Source organism: Trichomonas vaginalis, chromosome I, assembly GCF_026262505.1.
Source record: "Trichomonas vaginalis G3 chromosome I, whole genome shotgun sequence".
In the NCBI taxonomy this organism is placed as follows: domain Eukaryota; phylum Parabasalia; order Trichomonadida; family Trichomonadidae; genus Trichomonas; species Trichomonas vaginalis.
Genome location: NC_067203.1, coordinates 7,587,924 through 7,609,521, shown reverse-complemented (window position 1 = coordinate 7,609,521; position 21,598 = coordinate 7,587,924). Strand labels below are relative to the sequence as shown.

Sequence of the window (21,598 nt, the reverse complement as noted above, 5' to 3'; positions counted from 1 at the left end):
CCTTTGAAAAGTGTTGACAAAACGATTGAGATGAAATCTGTTCCATACGTATGTTATGGTAATTGTTTATACATTGAGTCAAAAATAGCTAATGTCACAGGTATTTCAGGAGTTAATAGTAAAGGTTCAGTAGAATATAAGTCTTTCTGTTATGCAGTCAATTCAATGTTCATTCCAAACGTTCCTGTCATAGCAACTCATTTAGGTAAATGGATTCGCATTAGTCCTCATAATTTGAAAGACATGCAATTCAGACTTGTTGACTTTCAGGGCGAGCCTGTAGTAGAACTGAAGGCACCAGTGCGAATGACTGTTGAAGTTGACTTTTTAGAAAATATTAAATGCAACAGCTTACAAGAGAACTCAGAGCTAAAAATATAAAGTATGAATGTTATGTATTAGGTCATGAACTTTGGTTGTTGCTGTTTGATGAAACAAATGAGTTAGTTATGTCAGTCAAGAGAACAGAAAAAGGCGTCAAAGGCGCGAGCGCAAAGCGCTATATTGTGTTAGTGAAAACTGCACCAAGTCAATAAGATTAGGTTTGCATTATGAAGATGAGTTCGATACTGTTGAAGAAGTTTTGGATAGATATTACAAATTGCTTTAATTTACTAAAACATATTTCAAGCAAAGTTTATATTCTGTTGAAAGTTTTGTATACTCGTTCGAATATTTATACTTAAACTCAACTCCTGTAGTTCCTGGTGTTTCAATGATGCGGATGTTACCTATTTTTCATGAATAGTGGAGTTTGACCACAGCATTCGATTTCAGGGTCGAGATAGTCAATGACACATTGTTTCCCTGTTATTCGTGATATAACATTTTCAAGGTCCTCCTTTGTTAGAATTATTTTGGTTCTTACTTATAAGATTTGTCAAAAGCTTCTTATCGTCTTTGAGTAAAATTGTTTGGTATAATGAAGAAGGTAATGGTCTACGTTATCTGAAGGATTTGTTTGAACATTTGTGTAAGGGTTGTCGTTGGCTTCTCTTGAAAGAATTTGGTCCAGTGGTGGATACTCTAACTTAACATCTGATGTAGCGTTAGCGTTTGAAGCTGAGTTTAAATTCACGGATTTCAGCTCTGGTTCTTTTTCTTTCAAACACTCCGAACTATAGTTCTTTATGACAATATTGTTTGTCGTTCGTGAGTCAACATTTGATGTTGGTTCAATTGGAACATTAACGGCACCAGCTAAGATGGATTTGCTTCTCATTTCATATAGAATAAAAACCTTTTATATGTATGAAATGAACAATATACTCGACAAGGGTTTGAATGTAAAGCTAACGAATGAAAATATTGTTGAATTCACTGAGACAGGAGCTGTGTATAAAGATGTAGAACTACTGAACAAAAGAGCTAAGGAAGAAGCAGGAACATGAACAAAGGGTGGAAGCCTATAAAAATTTATGTCAATGATGGCTCAGGAGGTTCAAACATAAAGTATGCAGAAAGTTATAGAGTTTATGCTCTCAAAGGTGAAAAGCCTTCATTTAAGAACAGCTATTCTAACGCATATCCTCAAAAGTTAACAGATGGGGAAGTGGATGATATGAATGACAGCAAAAATATTAACAGAAATGGCGACAGAGATGCATGGAATTTGTTTACCATCAGTCAATTGAAGGTTAAACTTTAAAACAATGTTGGTCGTTCCCATGGAATATTTTTGACTTTAATGGTATTAGTCATGATATGAATCTCAAGGTATGAACGAGGAGAGATGAGAGACTTATATGCTTCCCAAATTTCTTCAAAGGTAATGTTATACCTGACTGTTTCCAAATGAGTTCAATATCATAACGTGAGAAACCTTGAAAGATAACGAAGTCAGTTATGAGACGTTTATGTTTAAAGCAAGGAAACGCCATGTTTGCATAAGTATTGCTACAGTTAAAGTGGTAATGTCTGACTTTAGTTATGATGTTAGCTAATGGTGAGTCTGCTTTTGACACTAAACCTTTTCCGGCGAAGTCGTCACAAACGAGCAGAGTGTTTGAAGGATACTTTTTGAAGGGGTATTTTGAAAGTTTTGATAGAATGTAGTTTGTCAGTCGTTTCATATCATAAACTCCTGAGTATTGACGTAAGTGGTGTTTGTCAATAATTCTTTCCATCTCTTCTGAAGTCTTTTGCATTCCTGACTGTATGAACTCTACAATAGCATAATATTTTCTCTTACGTCGAATGTAACGTTGAAGAAATTCAATGAGTTCGCTATCTGGAACTTTAACGACAGAGGCTTGAACTTTTGACATAAATGTTTTCGCTGTTGATCCATAGAGTCTGAAGTTGCTGATATAATGATTTGGTCATAGTAGAGTCATTTCCTAAACGTTCTGTTATGAGTATATGACGAATGAGGTTAAATGTCTTACCTGAACCCATCTTTCCACAATAGAAATACACACCATTGAACAGAACTCATAGTCTTACTGAAAGGAGAATGAGAGAAACTGTTGAGCTTTTCTGCTTTCATTCATGTCTTCATCTACGTCATGTATTAAATGCTTCATTTTATCTTCATTAAAAATGCAAGTCAGAAATATTCAGAACATAGCACCGAGTCTAACTGACAAGAGTATAAAGATATACTATGAACACGTTATGATGAAACCAACCAAAATTCAAGAAAGTCAGTATACTTATGAATATCCAAGACACTGGGTAGAGTATGTAGGAGGTGAGAAAGCTATTGAAATAAGACAAGTTAGAAGTATTCCAGCAGGAAGAACAATATTATTGAAAACTTTAATTTTTGAGGTATAATGATGAAACAAAGAAGCAAGATAGTTTCCTGTTGCTGTGTATGTGAACCTAGACACAGAAGATGACATGAAAGTTTTTAACACAAAGCTTCAAACGGTAGTGAGAGAACAACTGACTGCGGAAGGACATCCATTACCTTCAGAAGTTACCATAGCGTATAATTTTGAAACAAACTCAATAGATTTTAAAGTCGTCTCTGCAAAGAAGTCAGGTTTTACATTTAATGAAGCAGATGTATATTCGAATGAAAACTTCAAAGCTATTGCATGGTTAGATAATGACGATTGCTTTAAGAAAATATTTAAATTCAGTGACTCAAAGATGTCAATAGATGACCTTCGTGGAATGTTACCATCGACGTTTACAGTAGAAGGTTCAGCAGGATTGCTTACAAGATTGTCAATTGGTGGTATTTGGTCTCGTGAGAACATTGTTATAAAATCCAGTATAAGTGAATTTGCTGAAGAATCTATATTATGTCTTTCAAACTACATGTATTCGCCACCGAAGCATTATAGTATAACAAACTTTGTCAGTAAGTTTAACATAAGACTTGTCGAACCTTCTTCAATGAAAGATGTTGTGCTACCAAAGACGGAAAGGATGGACTCATTATTGAGATGATTTTAATAGCATATTAAATGAGCTTGTTTTTAAAGGTCATTCATGATGAAATAACTGTTGTAGAAGATGTTAGCAATTGTTCAGACATTTTGAAGCGTATAGATGAGATAAGAAAGAAGTTTATGAATGAGAATGTTTATGTTTCATTGACTTTCTCCGGTAACGAGAACTTTTATGAGATAATATTGAAGAGAGATGATTTTAATATGGTGTAAATGGTAGCTTGGGCAGCTTTAGGCGCAATGGGAACAAAAGCATTAGCATTTGGAGCAAAAGCACTTGGGGCTTATGACGCAGTAAATAAAATGAGTGGAGGAAGAGTTTCGAAGACATTAGATGCAAATAAAGGAAAGATTGGAGGCTGGGTTGCAAAGAAGTTAAGATTAAATAAAATAGGGCTCATAAATAAAGCATCCAATTTAGTTGCGACTGAGTCAGAAAATGCTTTAGGAAAGGACGATGAGTTTGCAAAACACGCAAAAGACTTTAATGACCAGATGAAAGGTGAAACAATGCATTTAAATAGAGTCGATGGAACTCTTCCTCCACCAGTAGTTCTTCCGTATGGTCCCTATGGAATGTATGGAAACCCTTACGAAAGACCATTTGACCCATTGACTGGTGGAAGTAATTGGTATCATTACGGCCGAAGAAGAAAGACAGTCAAGTTGGAGACAGACGTGAAGAAAGCAACTAAAAAGAAACCAAGGAAGAGAGTTATAAAGCAATGAATTCAACAGGTTAGAAAAGAGGTTAGATATCGGGTTAGATCTAACATTCTAACATAAACATTATTTTTTCACCTCTGACAACGTTTATTTTTAAGTTTATTTTATTATTTAGCGAGAACGTTTATTTTTATATAAATGACGAAAACTATTGAGATAACAAACTACAACGGTCATGAGTTCAAGAATTTGTTCTTCGTTCCTCGTGAAAATACATTCTATCAGATACGAGGGAGAAAGGGTAAAGTTAGTTTGAGCGTTTATGAAGGAATGAAGAATGGAAAGTTTATACAAGCATACGATACAAACGGTAAACGTGTTTCATTAGCTTTGTCAAAACTTACTAACATTTATTTTGACAGTGATTTTGACCTATATGAAGAAGAAAGTGAGTCAGAAGATTATGAGCTGTTATGTGAAGCACAGCAATGGGAGGAGTTGCAATACTTTTGTAAGTGAGAACGTTTATTTTTACATTAATGAAGTCGTTTGTGAAAACGTTTATTTTTTCATTAGTGAGGTGAAGTGGTTGGCGGCTTTATAAATATTTAAGGTTAAGTTAGTGTTGTCGTTTGTGTTGTAAAATATACGTTAACGGTTTCGTAAAGTGTCAAAACCGCTAAGTGGTGTACGGAGGCGCGCAGTGCCTCAGTACACATGATATGTATACTAACTTTAGCTAGAAACTAATGAGATGTTTTCACAAATCAGATTTTTAATCTCTATAATGCATAATTCACTCAATATCTCAATTTTGATATTGTGAGATATTTTTGCTATCGGTTTAGCAATTTTGACACAATAGCAAGAGGGTTCTATAAGCATTATTATCAACGTAGAATCTGAATATCATATCAGAAAATGTCGCAAATCTGACATTTACCCGACCAAATAGCAAAAATAATTGAATACTTTTCGCAAAAACTTTAAAAATCGATAAAAATATGAAATATAGATATTAAAGAGACTTTTTATATAATATTCATAAAGATTTTCCAAAAATATGATACCGCAAAATTAAAAAAGTGACGTCTTGAGTGGAGTCAAAGGTCGAAATTGCTAGCTAAATGTTTTTTTAGCGAAATTGCGTATTGTACGTTTTTTTCGCAAAACGAAACCCTTATATTTATGGGATTAAAAAGTTTAGGAAGCTTCTCCCCATTAAATATGAATGTCCATAAAATTTTCAAGTCACAATTAATTGAATGGAAAATAATCGGTAGATTTTTGCTATGAATATATCCGAACTTTATCAACTTAGTCTTCAAACAACAGGTGTTCAACAAGCCACAGCGACATTACTTGAAATATATAAAGACCCTGCAAATTTCTCAGCAATTCTTGAAACTTTAATGAATGACCAAAACCAAATTACGCGCCGCCAAGCAGCAATTGGTCTGAGAACAATGCTATCTATGCATTGGGAAGATTTAGTTGCTTCAGGGCAAGCTGATGCGCTGAAATCACAAATTTTGACAGCTCTAGTTAATGAACCAATACAAAAGAACAGACACGCTATCATTGATGCATTTGATCCAATTTTACGAGATTCAAAACTTGAATGGCCAGAATTAAGAAATTTTGCAGATTCACTGTTATCCTCCGATGATATTGATCAGCAAGAGGTTGCACTTACAATATACGGTGTATTAGCCCAAAATATGGACATTAGCGAGCTCTCTACCCATCTTTCAACCCTTACAGATTTAATTTTAAATGCATTACGTTCAGGAAACGAAGATCTTACAATAGCAGCTGCACATCTTACTCAGAAGCTCACTCTCGTATTCGAAGCGCCTGCTCCAAGCGAAGTTCAAGTCTGTATCGCCTCAATTTTACAACTTTTCAAATTTTACCTTATAAACGAGTCCCCTATAACATACAAGCTTGCCAATGAAATTGGTGAGTGTGCTTCTCAAAATAGCTGCATAGAAGCTAATTCTTTCTTAACAAATTTACTTGAATTGGCAAACGACGAAGAAATTCCTGAAGGACAGATCTATATCATATTTACTCCTATAAGTGCAACAATCTACAACAAGTTTGATGACATTGGAGAAGATTTAATTCCAATAATAATTCAATCTATGTTAACAAACGTTGCAAGATGCTTTATTGAGACAGAAAGTGCTGAAGCACAAAGTGATGCATATTATATATGCGATACACTATCGGATCTCATTAAAAAATCTTCAGATTCGACTTCACTTTTTGAAAACGTCATTTCTGAGGTAAATGAAAGCTCTTACGGTAACATTTTCGCAGGGGCATATTTAATACAGATATTTATTGAAATGGCGCCTGAAGTTTGCGGTCATCATATTAATTTTATCATGGAATTCCTTACAAAACAGATTGACACAGAAAATGGATGTCCTGCTGTCATGGCCGTGGTATTCCAAGCATTACAAGTCTTCATAAGAGTTTTTAATGCTGGATTATCAGATTATTCTTCAATTTTACTTAATGGAAGCCTTTTGGCCGCCCAATTAGATGACGAAACAGTTGAATATAGTGCATTGAACATGTTACAAGAGCTTTTGACCACAATTGACGTAAATGTTCCGAATATTCCAGAATTCTTAGATACTCTTGTTTCAATTGCAGGTGCAAGAACAGGAGGAGTTAGAGAACGAGCTCTTTTTGCTGTCCATGCTTTCATTTTCGCTGCAGGAGAAACAATTCGAGATTTGGCCCCAAATTTGTATCAAGTTTTTCTTGATGCAATGCAAGAAGCTGTTACATCTGAAGACTACAAGCTCATTGGTACCTCTCTCCGTGGCTTAGCAACACTTCACAAAGCATGTCCTGAAGAAATGTCTTCATTCGCTCAGCAAACATTACAGACCCTCACGGAATCGTTACAGAGCAATGAAATATACGTAATTACAGCCGCACAAACCGCTGCAGTCATTTTATCTGATATTCCTATGGAAGGATCTCTTCAATTCCTTACACAGGCTGTTGAATCGGCCTTTAACTTGCTTCAGACGCCTCTTCCCTCTAACGATAACGAGGACGAAGCAGAAATTGATAATGAATTTGAGATGATGAGCGAAGAAATGAGAGAAATGATTGAACTGAAGGCTTGCTGCTTAGATTTAATCATTGCAATATTGAAGAACCATCCAGAAATAATACAACCAGCTGCCGAACAATTAATTGAACATTTAATTGGACTTGCCAACAATATTATCGATGAAGACTTATCATCTTTGTCTATTGAATGCATCTCAATCATGACAAACAAATTCAACTTAGACAAAAATGAAATTTTGGCTCAAATTTCTGATATCTTTTCTTCTCCTTATTCTTCAACAGTTTCCAAGATATTTGAGATGGCAGCATCATTTATTAAGTCAAACAGCGATTTCGGCAACGCACAACTCGAAATGTTGCTTGAAGAAGCAAATTCTGCGATTGATTTAGAGTTGCCATCGACAGAAGAAGCCAGAGATGAAACAGTTGAGGCCATTGATAGCGCAGTTAAGTTCCTTTGCAAGATTGCTAAGTATAAACCCGAATTATTCCAAAAAGATAAATTTATTGTCAATGCAAGGAAATTAATGAAGAAGAAAGGCGGAAATGAAATAATATTAATAAGTTATGCCACAATTCTTGGAAAATTCTTCTTAATTCATGCAGAAAATTTGCAATCAATAGAAAGGAAGACAATTCTACAGATCCTTACGAATTCATGCAGTTTATGCGATGGATTCATTAATCCAAGACCTTTGAAGATGTTTGCAAAAGTTTTGGACAAATATAAGGAAAATATTTTTCAACCAGCTTTGGCATTTATTGAAGATTTCATTGATTTTCCAACAGATTGTGTTGGAAGACCATATCACAAAGAAACAATTGCTTACATTGCAACGATTTCTTTGTTATTAGCTAATTACAGCGATTTCGACATCTCCGATTACATTTCCGCTGTTGTTTATGCACTGCCCGTAACAATTCCTCATATATCTAACATATATTATGCAGGATTGGAGCAGTTTTACAAACAAGCATCGAAAATGCTCGACGAAGATACGGCCACGAGGATTTTCTCCGGCTTATTTAAGCTGTTTACATTGAGCGCGTCCGAGTTTAATGAGGTTAAACTAACAATTGAAGCTGCGAAATCTGCTGCCTTCGTTGCTTCATCATTACTCAATGCAATGGGTGGAGAAATCAACGAAAATACAAATCAGGCAATGATTGAAAGATTCCAAAAGAGATTATCTCGTTACGCTTAGAAAAATTTAATTTATTTGTTTATTTTTATCAATAGAGAATAAAGCATAAAGACTTTCTTATAAGAATTTTTACTATAAAGCTTGCATACATTACTCTATCAAGTTGTTCGGTTGGAAATTAGAACGAATCTCTTATTTTGACCATAAAATATAATCTTTGCATCGAGTTTTAGCGAACATATTAATTGTTATAATATTCGATGCACTTTGTATGTCTCTGTTACGATTTACATCATTTTGGAGAATTTTCAGTAACGTAGTGTCAGAAATTGCTTGGCAAAAATGTCAAACATATTCGATTCTACTACATTGATAAAATTTTGATAAATTATTATTTGAGAGAAAAGGCTCAGTTTTCTCAGAAAAAAACCGAAATATTGAATTTGTTTTGATCCACTAAAATTTTATCTAGACCACTTAGAGATTTCGCATGAAAGCGCTTGATAACACTTTAGCGAAGCTATTTATCACAACAATTCGCCAAATTAATTATTTGAGGAATTTCATTTTTTTAATTTACACTCTTGCTATGCTTAACAGTATCAAGAAAAAGAGCGCAATGACATGTTCAGAGTTTCACCTCTTTGATCTGAATGATAAAGTGATCATTCCAATAGATGCCGACGGGAAAAAATTACCATTGGCATGTTGGATGCATTTTAAGGCCGAAAAAACGAAACCAAAGATACCGTTACTTGCTATACATTTCTATTCTACACCCCATCCAGATCCACAGACTAAATTAATTCTTGATGAATTCTGTAACAAGTACAAACTGGATATAAAGTATGTCCATCATAAAGAAGTTACTAACAGGGATGAACTTTATAATATGTACATTGAACAAGCTATGATCCAAGGATATAATAAAATTGCAATTCCAGATACAATTGAAGCCATCAATGCTGCAATGCTTGCGAAAATGTGTGATGAAGGTGTTTTAGATGCTCCGGATCCAAAACAGGAATTCCAGATCAATGATAATACGAGTATATATCTAATAAGGCCTTTCTGCTACTGTTCAAATAAAAATATTGAAGAATACGCACAGAAGAACAGTTTCAAAGTACATCCTGGTGGAATCAACCCACCAAATGAAAATTCTTTAGATGCTAGCACAGACGCTCTTAATATCCTGTATAAATTTTCTCCAAATGTATCAGTGAACTTCTTTCACTCACAGTTCCATGTTGAAGAGAAATATCTTGGCGGAGGAGATGGTGCTATTCATGAAATGATGAGTTTTGATGAAAATACATGAGAAATATGTAAGAGATTTTCATACATTTTTATATTATTGTTTGTATAATTTTTAGATAATAAAAAAATTAAATCTATCATCAATGATTTCACATTTTCTTTTTACTATAGAGCACAGGAAATACTATATATCCCATAACAGCTTTTGACCCACTTTAATTATTTTGTAATTGAGGATTTATTATACACAATGCAAGTAGAAACTCAATTTTTAAACTCAGCAATTACGTACTTTTCACAGTGTATGACTCTAAAACAACCTTAATTTTACCGATATGCACTTTTTGTAGAACGGTTTCTAAAAACCGATTTTATTTTAATTAGCTGAGTGATCATATTGTTAATGCATCGGGAAGTATTATATATGAGTTTGATACATCATATGCTGGAAGCATTATCATTACAAACACCATATACAAAACAATTTCCAATAACGCTTGTATTGGTGGTTTATGCACATCATTAGATCTATCACAATCAAAAATTGAATATATAGAAAACTCAGCATTCCTTTTCTGTAGGAATCTTGTAACTTTCATTTTACCTGATTCTCTAATTTTAATTGGAGCTAACACTTTCGGTGAAATATCTATCTCATTTGTGCATTTTGGACCAAATTTAAGAGAATTTAGTGGTTATTCATTTAACCAATGTCTGAATTTGAATACATCTTCTATCGATGAAAATAATCAGTACTTTACAGTTGTCAATAACTTTGTTTTCAGTAAAGATATGACTAAACTTGTTCGAACCCCTACTATTTTTGAAGAAGAAGACATTCCCAATAAAGAAAGAATTACTATATTAGGATTCGGTTTTGAATGCGGATCTTCAATTCATAAATTTAAAGGTTGGGAAAATTTAAGTAAAATTGAAGATGTTGGATTTCATGCTAATCCTCATTTAGAAATTATTGATGTATCTAATACAAAAATTACGAAACTGTCTATATTTGCATTCCATGGTTTAATAAATTTGAAAACGTTGATATTACCTATTAGATTAAATGAACTAAGAAGTGATTCCATCTCACAATTGCCAAAATTATATTTGTTATCTCTTCCCTCTTCCATAAATCTTATAGCTGATCAAAGTTTTAGTAATTTAAATAATTTGAGAGTTGTTTGCTATTATGGAAATATATCGTTTTCAGGAAAGAATTTGTTTAATAATTGTCCGAATGTGAAATATATTTGTGTTTGTCCTTTGTATCCATCGGAGAAATTTTCATCATTTAATGTTTCATTCGATGCATTTCAGCTCGGTGAGACTATGATAACATGTTCCTCAATCAAAAACATTCCATGTTCTTCCACCTTTCCCTTTATTAGTTATTCTGTTTTCATTTTAATCTAAAATTAACTATTATTTTTGAACAATGAAATTATATTTATATGTTATTATCTTGGTTTGAATTTTTTTAACTCCAAAATTGCAAAAGTGACAAAATATTTGACAAAAATATAAAATAACCGTTGATAGAAAAAAATTTAATGTTCCCGCTTCTCTAGATTGAGCGAAAATATTATTAATTTGTCAGGAAGTATCATATATGAGTTCAATAAAGCTTATACTGGTAATATTGTTATTACTAACCCTGTTTATAAAACTATTTATGATCGGGCGTGCCTTAGATGTAATTGTGCATCATTAGATTTATCTAAATCATCTATACAATACATTAATGACGAAGCATTCTTTTTTTGTTATAAACTGACAACTTTAATATTGCCAGATTCTTTAATTACAATTAGGAGGAATACTTTTGCAATAAGTCCTATCTCATCTGTGCATTTTGGACCAAATTTAAGATATTTTGATGGCTATTCGTTTAACCAATGTCCGAATTTGAATACATTTTCTATCGATGAAAATAATGAATATTATACAGTAGTAAATAACTTTGTTTACAGTAAAGATATGACTAAACTTGTTCGAACCCCTATTATCTTTGAAGAAGAAGATATTCCTAATAAAGAAAGCATTACTACTTTTGGAAACAGTTTCTGTTCCGGAGCTTTAATTCATAAATTTAAAGGTTGGGAAAATTTGAGTAAATTTGATGAAATTGGATTTCATGTTAATCTCAATCTAACAGTCGTTGACTTATCTAAGACTAATATAACTATACTTCCTAAATTTGCTTTTCATAATTTGCTTAAAATTGAGAGGTCATTTTCAAATAGTCGTAATTATCAAATCGATTTTTTAAGCATTTACACTAACAGAATTCAAAAATTATTTATAAAATGTAATATAAATATGATTAGATATGGACATTACCATATAAATTTTGCACTTTACTGATAACCTTAATTTAAAAATCTCTCTGAGCGAGGCTATTGTTGATTCACAAGGGGAAAGAATTAAAAAGTTTAATACATCATTCACAGGAACTATTAAAATCACCTCTCACGTATACACTATCATTGGAACTGAAGCTTGTTCCAATTGTTTGTGCACTGGACTTGATTTAAGCCAATCTTATATAGAGGTAATTGAATCTGGTGCGTTCTTAAGGGCTAAACTTACAAGTATTATCTTCTCGCCTTATGTAACAACATTAAATGAAAATACATTTGGCCTATGTCCTATTACATCAATAAATATTGTATCCTCCATGAGATATATGACAGGATTTTCATTTAATCAATGTCCTTTCCTAGATATTCTGACCGTTGATCCACAAAATCCATATTTTTATTCTGAAAATAATTTTATTTTTTCGAAAAATGGAGATACATTAGTTCGCACTCCAATTAACTTTGAAGAAGAAGACATACCTCATAAAGAAAATATCAAAGTGTTGGGCAGGTGCCTCAGTAGCGGCAGTACATATAAACAGTTTATTGGATGGGAAAATCTTTCGAGAATTGATGGATTTACATTTCATGCAAGTCCTAATCTGAAATTAGTTGATTTATCAATGACCAATATCACTTCGATTCCAGAATACTCATTTAGGACGTGCCCCATATTAACTGACATTCGACTTCCTGGAAATCTAACCAGTTTGCAAAATTATGCGTTTCACATCAATGACAAACTTAGATCAATTTTTCTCCCAAATAAAGTTTCTGAAATCAATAAATTTGCTTTTAATCAATTACCTAATCTGAGATTATTAACTTATTACGGCGAAACATCATTCGATGCCCTTAATATAATTAATGAATGCCCTCTGTTAAAAACCGTTCGCGTGATTTTTACATATCCTTCAGATAAATTTGGGGGAATCAATGTTGTAAGAAACGCTTATATGCTTGGAAATAGCGAATTATGTCCATCTATAAATTATAAAAGTAGTATGTTCAATTTTAATTCAATTTCGTTATATACTGTTTTTATCTCAATGTAAAGATATTTATACAGGGTGTCCAAAGGTGTGTTTAGCACAAACCTGAATACTGCGAATAGAAATAAACAAGTTACATATATATAAAGTTTATTTAAATATAATCACCATTGGATTCAATCACGCGTTCGCAGCGATCGATCCAGGCTTCAAAGACACGCTTTAAATCATCATGAGAAAATTGCTCAAATTGCTCTCTTACAAAATTTTCAAGATCATCTGGACTCGCGAATTCGCGTCCTTCAGCTCTCTTTTTTAGCGTGCCGAATAAATAAAAGTCAGAGGGTGCAATATCAGGTGAATAAATTGGGTTTGGAACAACTTTGACATTGTTTTCCACCAAGTAATTCATTACCTTATGACTTTTGTAAACTCTTGAATTATCAAAATGAATTGCAAACTTTTGTTTTTGTTGTTTGGATTTCTCAAACTCATCAGAATTGATAATTTGAGTAAGAACATTGTCAATTAGATACTGAGCATTCATCGTATTAGGTTTTTGAAGAATATCAATTGCGATGATGCCATTCACGCCCCAAAAAACCGACAACATCATCATTGGTGTGTCAATTTTTTTCTTCGGGAATGTTTGCGGATCTTCATCCTTCGGGATCCACATGATTTTGGCTTCTGTTGCATATTGAAACCAAGACTCGTCCCCTGTTACTAAAAAGCGAAACTTCTTGGATTGATACGCACCCAATATAGAGAGGAGCTCTTTCGAAGATTGGACTCTAGATTTTTTTTGAACTGAATTAAGGTTGTGCGGAACCCAACGTGTATACGCTAGTTTGTAGTTCAAATAATTGTGCAGATAATAACTGACTGTTGTACGTGGTATCTTTGTCATCTCCTCTATCCTTCTGAGTGATGCTCTTGGGTCTTCATCTAGCGCTTGAAGAATTGCTTTGATTTTTCTTTGATCCGGCGATTTTTTGTCAATTTTTATGATGGGCGCCTTTTTGTTCATGAAGTGATACATCCTAACATGATACGTTACAGTGGAATAGCTAGGAGAATCCATACCGAAGCATTTTACCAATGTCTCGTAGATTTTTTACAGTCTTTGCATTTTTTTGCAAGAGCGCGGATGTTTTCTTTATGATTCATTAAAAAAATGAAAAAAATCCCGCCAAAATTTCCCGCGAAACCGCCTCTTGTCTCAAAATTCATTTTATATCCCGGCATGGCGCCAAAATACAACTTACTCATCATATACATATATTCATATTTTTTATTATATATTTATAATCAGCATATATCTCCTTTAATAGTCTCATATAGAGCGCTGTGCTAAACGCACCTTTGGACACCCTATATTTACTCTATATAATATCAGAGAACATTAAAGTAAGAATCTCTGCAGCTTTTTCATTATGTGGAATTGTATCTGTCCAGTTACCATCTTCCATCATATAAATTTTTTGTATCAATTAATTGAAATAGAAAATCAAGATTCTGTAATATCAATATATTAAAAAGCCTTTGTCAATTGCATCAACATTTATTCTAGATTTATTTCATTCTGAGGCAAAATACTTCTACGAAATTTCACATATCCAGATGATACTACACAATACTAATTCTCGAATTCTATTGGCAGTAACTCATTCAGCAACTTAATTAATTGATACAAACTTAAATCTATCATCAATGATTTCACATTTTCTTTTTACTATAGAGCACAGGAAATACTATATATCCCATAACAGCTTTTGACCCACTTTAATTATTTTGTAATTGAGGATTTATTATACACAATGCAAGTAGAAACTCAATTTTTAAACTCAGCAATTACGTACTTTTCACAGTGTATGACTCTAAAACAACCTTAATTTTACCGATATGCACTTTTTGTAGAACGGTTTCTAAAAACCGATTTTATTTTAATTAGCTGAGTGATCATATTGTTAATGCATCGGGAAGTATTATATATGAGTTTGATACATCATATGCTGGAAGCATTATCATTACAAACACCATATACAAAACAATTTTCAATAACGCTTGTATTGGTGGTTTATGCACATCATTAGATCTATCACAATCAAAAATTGAATATATAGAAACTCAGCATTCCTTTTCTGTAGGAATCTTGTAACTTTCATTTTACCTGATTCTCTAATTTTAATTGGAGCTAACACTTTCGGTGAAATATCTATCTCATTTGTGCATTTTGGACCAAATTTAAGAGAATTTAGTGGTTATTCATTTAACCAATGTCTGAATTTGAATACATCTTCTATCGATGAAAATAATCAGTACTTTACAGTTGTCAATAACTTTGTTTTCAGTAAAGATATGACTAAACTTGTTCGAACCCCTATTATCTTTGAAGAAGAAGATATCCCTAATAAAGAAAATATTACTACATTTGGAGTCGGTTTTGATTCCGGAGCGACACTTCATAATTTTAAAGGTTGGGAAAAGCTGAGTAAAATTGAAGATTTCGGATTTCATGCTAATCCTCATTTAGAAATTATTGATGTATCTATGACAAAAATCACTGCACTGCCTAATTTAGCATTCTGTGATTTGGATAATTTGAAAACATTGATATTACCTGCTAAATTGAATGAACTTAAATTTGAATCCATAACTCATATTCCAAAATTGTATACATTATCTCTTCCTTCTTCCATAAATCTTATAGCTGATCAATGTTTTAGTTATTTAAATAATTTGAAAGTTATTTGCTATTATGGAAATGTATCGTTTTCAGGAAAGAATTTGTTTAATAATTGTCCGAATGTGAAATATATTCGTGTTTGTCCTTTGTATCCATCAGAGAAGTTTTCATCATTTAATGTTTCATTCGATGCATTTCAGCTCGGTGAAACTATGATAACATGTCCTTCAATCAAAAACATTCCATGTTCTTCCACCTTTCACTTTATTAGCTATTCTGTTTTCATTTTAATCTAAAATTAACTATTATCTTTGAACAATGAAATTATGTTTATGTGTTATTCTCTTATGTTAAATATCAAAAATGGTTTGAATTTTTTTAACTCCAAAATTGCAAAAGTGACAAATTATTTGACAAAAGATAAAATAACCGTTGGTAGAAAAAAATTTTAATGTTCCCGCTTCTCTAGATTGAGCGAAAATATTATTAATTTGTCAGGAAGTATCATATATGAGTTCAATAAAGCTTATACTGGTAATAATTATATTTGTGCAATGGCTGTTAGGCGCAAAAAGTGACACTCATATATCCACTCGGTGCTTTCTTCACAAGAGTTCCGAGCGGCGATATCCCTAAAGCACCCATCGTTCCATGTATAATTATAATACTCATTCTGTTTAAGTAAAACTTTAAACAATAAGATCCTATATTTATATTTTTATGACTTAAATTTGATTCATTCGGCTCTGGCCAAATAATTCAATTCGTCGAATTATTATAAAATTTCAAAATTCAGGCGAGCGGATACATAGAAAAGAAAACCTTAAACAATTTGTGAGCATGTCAAAACGTTGTAATTGTTCCGAAATTCATCGAGGATCGTAGAGATACCCTATTGCCAATTAAAAAAATTTAACATCTTAATAAATTAAGGGTAAAGAACACTTTTCACCTGAAAAATGCAAGAAGATTCAGCTGGGAAGAATATTACATCACTCAAAATAAAAATGAAAAGACACAACGGAGAAGATCTATTTGATACGACAAGTGATAATAATTATTATGTTTTTCTTTTTTTTATTTGAAGATTGCAAAGAAAATGGTGCAATTTTTATTGTTGTTCCAATTGAAAACTGTGCACTCATTGAAGACTCTACATTTATTGGCTGTAGAGCAACAGATGCAGGTGAATCTCTTACCTATAGCTGTGAAGAAGGACAAATTGTTCAGCAACGAACTTGCTATTTTGCGTCAAAAGCTGACCAATATATGACATTTGTGCAGAGCGGTAAAAACTCTTCTTTTTATAAGGACTACTTATTTGAAATTTCGGTTTCGGAATGCAGCATAAATGAGGCAGAAGGACGCTGTACAATTAGCATTGGATATGGCGATATTTCCAGCCAAAATGTACTGGAAAAAATTTGACTTTAGTCCTAAAATTAATATAGGGTGTCCAAAGGTGCGTTTAGCACAGCGCTCTATATGAGACTATTAAAGGAGATATATGCTGATTATAAATATATAATAAAAAATATGAATATATGTATATGATGAGTAAGTTGTATTTTGGCGCCATGCCGGGATATAAAATGAATTTTGAGACAAGAGGCGGTTTCGCAGGAAATTTTGGCGGGATTTTTTTCATTTTTTTAATGAATCATAAAGAAAACATCCGCGCTCTTGCAAAAAAATGCAAAGACTGTAAAAAATCTACGAGACATTGGTAAAATGCTTCAGTATGGATGCTCCTAGCTATTCCACTGTAACGTATCATGTTAGGATGTATCACTTCATGAACAAAAAGGCGCCCATCATAAAAATTGACAAAAAATCGCCGGATCAAAGAAAAATCAAAGCAATTCTTCAAGCGCTAGATGAAGACCCAAGAGCATCACTCAGAAGGATAGAGGAGATGACAAAGATACCACGTACAACAGTCAGTTATTATCTGCACAATTATTTGAACTACAAACTAGCGTATACACGTTGGGTTCCGCACAACCTTAATTCAGTTCAAAAAAATCTAGAGTCCAATCTTCGAAAGAGCTCCTCTCTATATTGGGTGCGTATCAATCCAAGAAGTTTCGCTTTTTAGTAACAGGGGATGAGTCTTGGTTTCAATATGCAACAGAAGCCAAAATCATGTGGATCCCGAAGGATGAAGATCCGCAAACATTCCCGAAGAAAAAAATTGACACACCAATGATGATGTTGTCGGTTTTTTGGGGCGTGAATGGCATCATCGCAATTGATATTCTTCAAAAACCTAATACGATGAATGCTCAGTATCTAATTGACAATGTTCTTACTCAAATTATCAATTCTGATGAGTTTGAGAAATCCAAACAACAAAAACAAAAGTTTGCAATTCATTTTGATAATTCAAGAGTTCACAAAAGTCATAAGGTAATGAATTACTTGGTGGAAAACAATGTCAAAGTTGTTCCAAACCCAATTTATTCACCTGATATTGTACCCTCTGACTTTTATTTATTCGGCACGCTAAAAAAGAGAGCTGAAGGACGCGAATTCGCGAGTCCAGATGATCTTGAAAATTTTGTAAGAGAGCAATTTGAGCAATTTTCTCATGATGATTTAAAGCGTGTCTTTGAAGCCTGGATCGATCGCTGCGAACGCGTGATTGAATCCAATGGTGATTATATTTAAATAAACTTTATATATATGTAACTTGTTTATTTCTATTCGCAGTATTCAGATTTGTGCTAAACACACCTTTGGACACCCTATACTATCCATTCATTGATTGATTATAAATTACGCTAAATTTCTTTGAATTCCCCAATCGAAATAAAAGTTTTGACAAATATTAAGATAAATATATAAAGATAACTTTTCGAACGAGTTTAGATTAGAACGTTTAATGTTTATTCATTAAAATCATGAATTTATAATTTTGATAATAAAATTATAAAACATAAACATTATAAAAACATTTACTAACAATAACAACAATTATACATGGGATAATTAAGAACAGAAATCCTTAAAAATCGAAATCTGACCAATCTGTTTCTTCATCTGAACAATCTGTAGCATAAGACAAGCTACTAAGTGTAAGTATTGTCTTTTTCTTTCTATGAAATCTGTTGTCGCTTTCTGTACGTGAAATATGATTTCTTCTGGTTTTCTTTTTATTGTTAAGATTCCAATTTTGTGGATCCATAGCAGCTACAGAATTATTTAATATAGCTTGCTGTAAGTCAAGTGTTTCTGCTTCAGTCATAACCATTTCTGGTTTATCCCATGGCCTTCTTACCCATGTATTTGGAATCTTTTTCGGAACAGTCTTAGTATTGTATCTTTCAATTTTCTTCCTCTCTGTTTCAGTCTGTGGCTTTGGTGGATTTGATTCAGCGATATCTAGGAGTTGGCCCGAATGAAAGTACTTGGTATTAGGATCAGTAAACATTCGACTCTCAAGGATTTCTAGGCTCTGATGCATTAATACCAAATCGTATGACTGAGTTTTTGATGAAGATTTTGCCGAATGGCTTGAAAAATCACTATCAGCTGCATCCCATGTTGGAGTAAGAATACGGCTGGGTCTATAGTCTTGAGCTGGTGGAGTTGCTGACATTTCACCAAAATCTGGAATATCAAAATCAGTATTAATTGGAGTAATACTCCTATTGTATTTATTGCGAGCAACTTTTGCAGGCGGAGGCGGGGGTGGAGCCGTTGTTTTTGAAGGAATCTTCGGTGTTTTTACAAACATCCGAAGAAAATTCTGTAAAAGCGAGGGATTTTCGACCATTTTCTTGATGGCACTCTCTAAGGCCGGTGAAGACTTAAACACATTCACAGGAGGATCCTTCAGAGGCTCCTGTATGTTAACTTGCTGCATCACGAGCGCCATTCCGAAATTTTCTATTCCAGAAAGTTCACTTTATTTAAAATCCAATTTTAATTAATAATCGGATTCAGCTCCGAAAATAGATTATATTGTTGTGGTTAAGTACGATCAATGTTGCTATCCGATAAAAATTAACAACCTTTGATAATGAGATCTTGATTGTATGAGGAAAATTATTATCGGTGATATAATTTAGCTATATCAGTGCTCGCTTGCTGCAACTTTCAAGATTCGAAATCAAATTTCCTTATTGAACGCTAAATTAAAGGATTTAAATGGAGTTGATAAATATTTGCTGAAAAGAATTATATTTCCTAATGAATTAATCGATTTCAAAAAAGAGTATTTCAATAAACATTTGAAAACTGCGTTAAAGAGTAAACATAGTTCTGCAATGGTCATGAAATTCTATTTCAAAGCGATAGGATTAAACTTTTTGTGTTTTCGAAAAGAAATTCCTAATAATTTTGTTTTCGATCTTAATTATTCATTCATTGTTGTTTTTACGAAAGACTTAAAGGAAAAGAATAGATGTATTGTACATTTTCTAATTTTGAATGATTTCGATATTCATAATATCCGAATCTGGTGAATTTATATAGAATAATAAGAGGAAACTCTTATATGCTAGTACATGTATAATAAGTGTATATACTTTGTATTCTTTCCTTGATGGTACAAGTATTTGGTAAGATTTGGTCAAAAATGATTTAAATCATCCGAAGAAAATTAAATCATTTACCAAGTACTTGGTATGATTTATCTTTGTGAGTGCTGCATTTAATGACTGTAGAAATGATTTCATTTCTGATAAATGCAAATAGACCTTGCAACGTATCTATTAATCGTAAAATCGAGGCTGGAAATCAATTACTTTTGATGATTTAAAATTATTCGAATATTCGTATTATTTATATTTTGAGTTTGTATAATCAATTGATCAGAAATAAGCTGAATAATTATACTTTGGAAAGCTGAGTAAGTCAATAAGTAGTGATAAAAGAAATTATTCAATGAACTACTATGAGATTATTATCAATTATCGTTTCATTTGGAATCGAATGATTTTGCGAGAAATATTTTGATGAATTTGGAAAACTAAAAAAATTACTTCTATTTGTGAGAATAGACAATTTAATTTGGTTTATACTTAGTTGTTTCCTTATTGTCAATGCTTATGAAGCAATTATTTATTGTGCATTGTTGTAGATAACAATAATTAGTTAATATTTGAAATGTTTGAAAATTGTTCATATTTTTGATAACTAATTGGAGAACGTCGCTCTAATAGATAAAGGAGTCGCTGAAAGGTATGAAGTTCATGTGGTATTGTAAATAATTAATGCATTTAATGTTTTAAGTGTTAAAAGACCATTTGGCTGGAATAAATGCATTAAATATTGTGTTGGAATTTTTAACAATTGAAACATTAAGATAGACGAATGATAGGGCTTTGACAAGTCAGGAATAATAATAACTACATTAACTGAGGCAATTGTTTCTTCGGCTATGAAGAAAGAAATATGGTTGTTCGAAAATCAAATTGAAGATTGAATTCTTTTGGGTTGTGCTGTATTTAATCATAAATTAAGGAATTAGCTATTCATATGCAATCTTAATAAAACTCTATTACTGCAATGGTTGTAGCTGGCGCTATATATAGATCCTATAGAAATAGAAAAAGTATATGTCACTTTTCTTTTTAAAATTCTGTAAAATTCACAATGTTCCTTCACGGGCTTCACTTATTATTTTCAGAGGACACCAAATTCATGATTATTGGTCATTATAGACGATAAGTAAATTAGTCAAAATTACATTCAATAAATGTATCATTAGTTGTGACTTTCTGAGGACCTTCTTCACCAAATATATACGTGAAGAATGTGAAATAAGCTTGTGTATATCCGATTGGTATCTATCTAAATCCATTTATGATATTTTTAAAAGTTCTTATTCTTATGTTGGTAATTCTCATCAAAAGTCATTATCAGAAGTTTAATGCTATGGGTAAAATAATTGGCTTATGGTTTGCATTGCACAAGGAATATTTAACAGCAGAGCGATTATAATTCCTGAATAAGATTATCACAAGTAATTCAT

The 21,598-nt window shown here is 32.5% G+C and overlaps 4 protein-coding genes and 4 pseudogenes across 8 annotated transcripts, besides 3 other annotated features; 6 read left to right on the top strand and 2 right to left on the bottom strand.

Moving 5' to 3' along the window:
• Positions 1–4,787: part of a mobile genetic element that runs on past the window's edge.
• Positions 1,257–1,648, top strand: TVAGG3_0947120 (annotated as a pseudogene). The gene has a single exon. A coding segment is annotated over exon 1 (392 nt).
• On the top strand, positions 2,845–3,416 carry TVAGG3_0947110 (annotated as a pseudogene). Its single transcript has one exon. A coding segment is annotated over exon 1 (572 nt).
• A 567-nt stretch (positions 4,788–5,354) lies between the features above and the next one.
• Positions 5,355–8,594, top strand: TVAGG3_0947090 (importin beta family; the record flags this gene model as incomplete). Its single annotated transcript, XM_001304358.1, has 1 exon — positions 5,363–8,374. The coding sequence occupies one exon, from the start codon at positions 5,363–5,365 to the stop codon at positions 8,372–8,374; it is 3,012 nt and encodes a 1,003-aa protein (XP_001304359.1).
• Positions 8,595–8,889: 295 nt separating this feature from the next.
• Positions 8,890–11,901, top strand: TVAGG3_0947080 (sulfurtransferase-related family; the record flags this gene model as incomplete). Its single annotated transcript, XM_001304357.1, has 1 exon — positions 8,904–9,635. The coding sequence occupies one exon, from the start codon at positions 8,904–8,906 to the stop codon at positions 9,633–9,635; it is 732 nt and encodes a 243-aa protein (XP_001304358.1).
• Positions 11,902–13,004: 1,103 nt separating this feature from the next.
• Positions 13,005–14,306: a mobile genetic element.
• On the bottom strand, positions 13,084–14,210 carry TVAGG3_0947070 (annotated as a pseudogene). The gene has a single exon. A coding segment is annotated over exon 1 (1,127 nt).
• A 41-nt stretch (positions 14,307–14,347) lies between the features above and the next one.
• On the top strand, positions 14,348–15,932 carry TVAGG3_0947050 (ribonuclease inhibitor domain-containing protein; the record flags this gene model as incomplete). The annotated part of the gene is made up of 1 exon (XM_001304356.1): positions 15,291–15,914. The coding sequence occupies one exon, from the start codon at positions 15,291–15,293 to the stop codon at positions 15,912–15,914; it is 624 nt and encodes a 207-aa protein (XP_001304357.1).
• A 1,134-nt stretch (positions 15,933–17,066) lies between these two features.
• Positions 17,067–18,368: a mobile genetic element.
• TVAGG3_0947040 lies at positions 17,163–18,288 on the top strand (annotated as a pseudogene). Its single transcript has one exon. A coding segment is annotated over exon 1 (1,126 nt).
• A 210-nt stretch (positions 18,369–18,578) lies between the features above and the next one.
• TVAGG3_0947020 (uncharacterized protein) lies at positions 18,579–19,498 on the bottom strand (the record flags this gene model as incomplete). Its single annotated transcript, XM_001304355.1, has 1 exon — positions 18,626–19,498. One exon carries the CDS (start codon positions 19,496–19,498, stop codon positions 18,626–18,628), a length of 873 nt encoding a protein of 290 aa, XP_001304356.1.
• Positions 19,499–21,598: the final 2,100 nt, after the last annotated feature.